The 1,880-nt window shown below is 47.6% G+C and overlaps 1 protein-coding gene across 1 annotated transcript; it reads right to left on the minus strand.

Moving 5' to 3' along the window:
• Nucleotides 1-1,157: 1,157 nt before the first annotated feature.
• LOC139466075 (uncharacterized) lies at nucleotides 1,158-1,880 on the minus strand. The gene has a single exon (XM_071248086.1). The coding sequence runs from the start codon at nucleotides 1,878-1,880 to the stop codon at nucleotides 1,158-1,160; it is 723 nt and encodes a 240-aa protein (XP_071104187.1).

Genomic DNA, 1,880 nt, shown 5'->3' on the forward strand with positions numbered 1-1,880 from the left:
TAATCGTTGGACGGTACATATGCAATTATATTGTTTTATCAAATCTTGTGGTACGGTAAATATGTAATATATAAGTAACAGTACTATCGAGACATATGGTAACTATTCATTACTCTACTATTTTGACATGTCGTGAGGTATAGTATACATTACTCTACTGTTGGCACATATGGAAACTTAAGGTAAACTATACATTACTCTACTATTGACACATTGAATCTTAAGGAAACTATGCATTACTCTACTCTTGACACACGTGGTAAGGTAAATTATACTCTACTATTGACACATAGTGAATCTGAAGGAAACTATACATTATTCTACTATTGACAAACGTGTTAAGGTTAATTGTACTCTACTATTTACACATATTGAATCTTAAGGAAACTATACATTACTCTACTATTGACACACGTGGTAAGGTAAATTATACTCCATTATTGACACATATTGAATCTTAAGGAAACTATACATTACTCTACTATTGACATACGTGGTAAGGTAAATTATACATTACTCTAATACTGACAATATTCCACTATACTGTCACAGCTAGTGAGGTAAATACACTGTTTCCACTATTACAAAAGTATACATAAAATATACAATGCTCTTCTATCATGACATTTTGGAAGGTAAATCCAAAGATTAAACTCCGGGTTTCAGAGAGATTAATGTTGCATTTATTCAAACAGTAAATGCCACATTCCATGTACACTTCATATCCTGTAGATGATCTTGTGCAATGTGAAGGTAAATACAACTGCCCCGCTGCATGGAGGCTGTGAACATCCATCAAGGCATGTCGTGTCCAAGTCTCCAAGGCTGCTTCGGTACATGAAGAGAATTAAATCCGTATCGTGTCTCGCTGTGTGCCATCGTGTCCAACCGTCTTCCGTCGTGCCACCTTATGCCCCAACGCCTCCCACCTTGTCCAGTCATGTTGCATGGTGTTCCGCTGTATTGAAACGTACCATGACTCACCGTGACCCACCCTGTTCCATGTCCCACCGTTCCCTACCCTATCCCAATATGTCCAACCGTTCTCCACCCTGTCCCAACATGTCCCGCCGTTCCCCACCCTGTCCCAATATGTTTAACCGTTCCCCACCTTTTCCCAACATGTCCTGCCGTTCCCCACCCTGTCAAACCGTTCACTACCCTGTTCCAACATGTCCACCGTTCCCCACCCTATCACAACATGTCCCGCCGTTCCCAACCAGGCCCAATTTAACCCGCCGTTCTCTACCCTGTCCCAACATGTCCCGCCGTTCCCTATCCTGTCCCAACATGTTCCGCCGTTCCCCATCCTGTCCCAACTTGTCCCACCGTTCCCCATCCTGTCCCAACATGTCCCGCCGTTTCCAATCCTTGTCCCGCCGTTCTCCATCCTGTCCCAACTTGTCCCGCCGTTCTCCATCCTGTCCCAACTTGTCCCGCCGTTCTCCATCCTGTCCCAACTTGTCCCGCCGTTCTCCACCCTGTCCCAACTTGTCCCACCGTTCCCCATCCTGTCCCAACATGTCCCTCCGTTCCCTATCCTGTCCCAACATGTCCCACCGTTCCCCATCCTGTCCCAACTTGTCCCGCCGTTCCCCATCCTGATCCAACTTGTCCCGCCGTTCTCCATCCTGTCCCAACATGTCCGGCCGTTCCCCATCCTGTCCCAACATGTCCCGCCGTTCCCCATCCTGTCCCAACTTGTCCCGCCGTTCCCTATCCTGTCCCAACTTGTCCCGCCGTTCTCCACGCTGTCCCAACATGTCCAACCGTTCCCTATCCTGTCCCGCCGTTCCCCATCCTGTCCCAACTTGTCCCGCCGTTCCCCATCCTGTCCCATCTTGTCCCGCCGTTCCCCACCCTGTCCGGCCGTTCCCCAT

This window comes from Haliotis cracherodii, unplaced genomic scaffold (genome assembly GCF_022045235.1).
Source record: "Haliotis cracherodii isolate W230 unplaced genomic scaffold, xgHalCrac1.p SCAF_18, whole genome shotgun sequence".
In the NCBI taxonomy this organism is placed as follows: Eukaryota; Metazoa; Mollusca; class Gastropoda; order Lepetellida; family Haliotidae; genus Haliotis; species Haliotis cracherodii.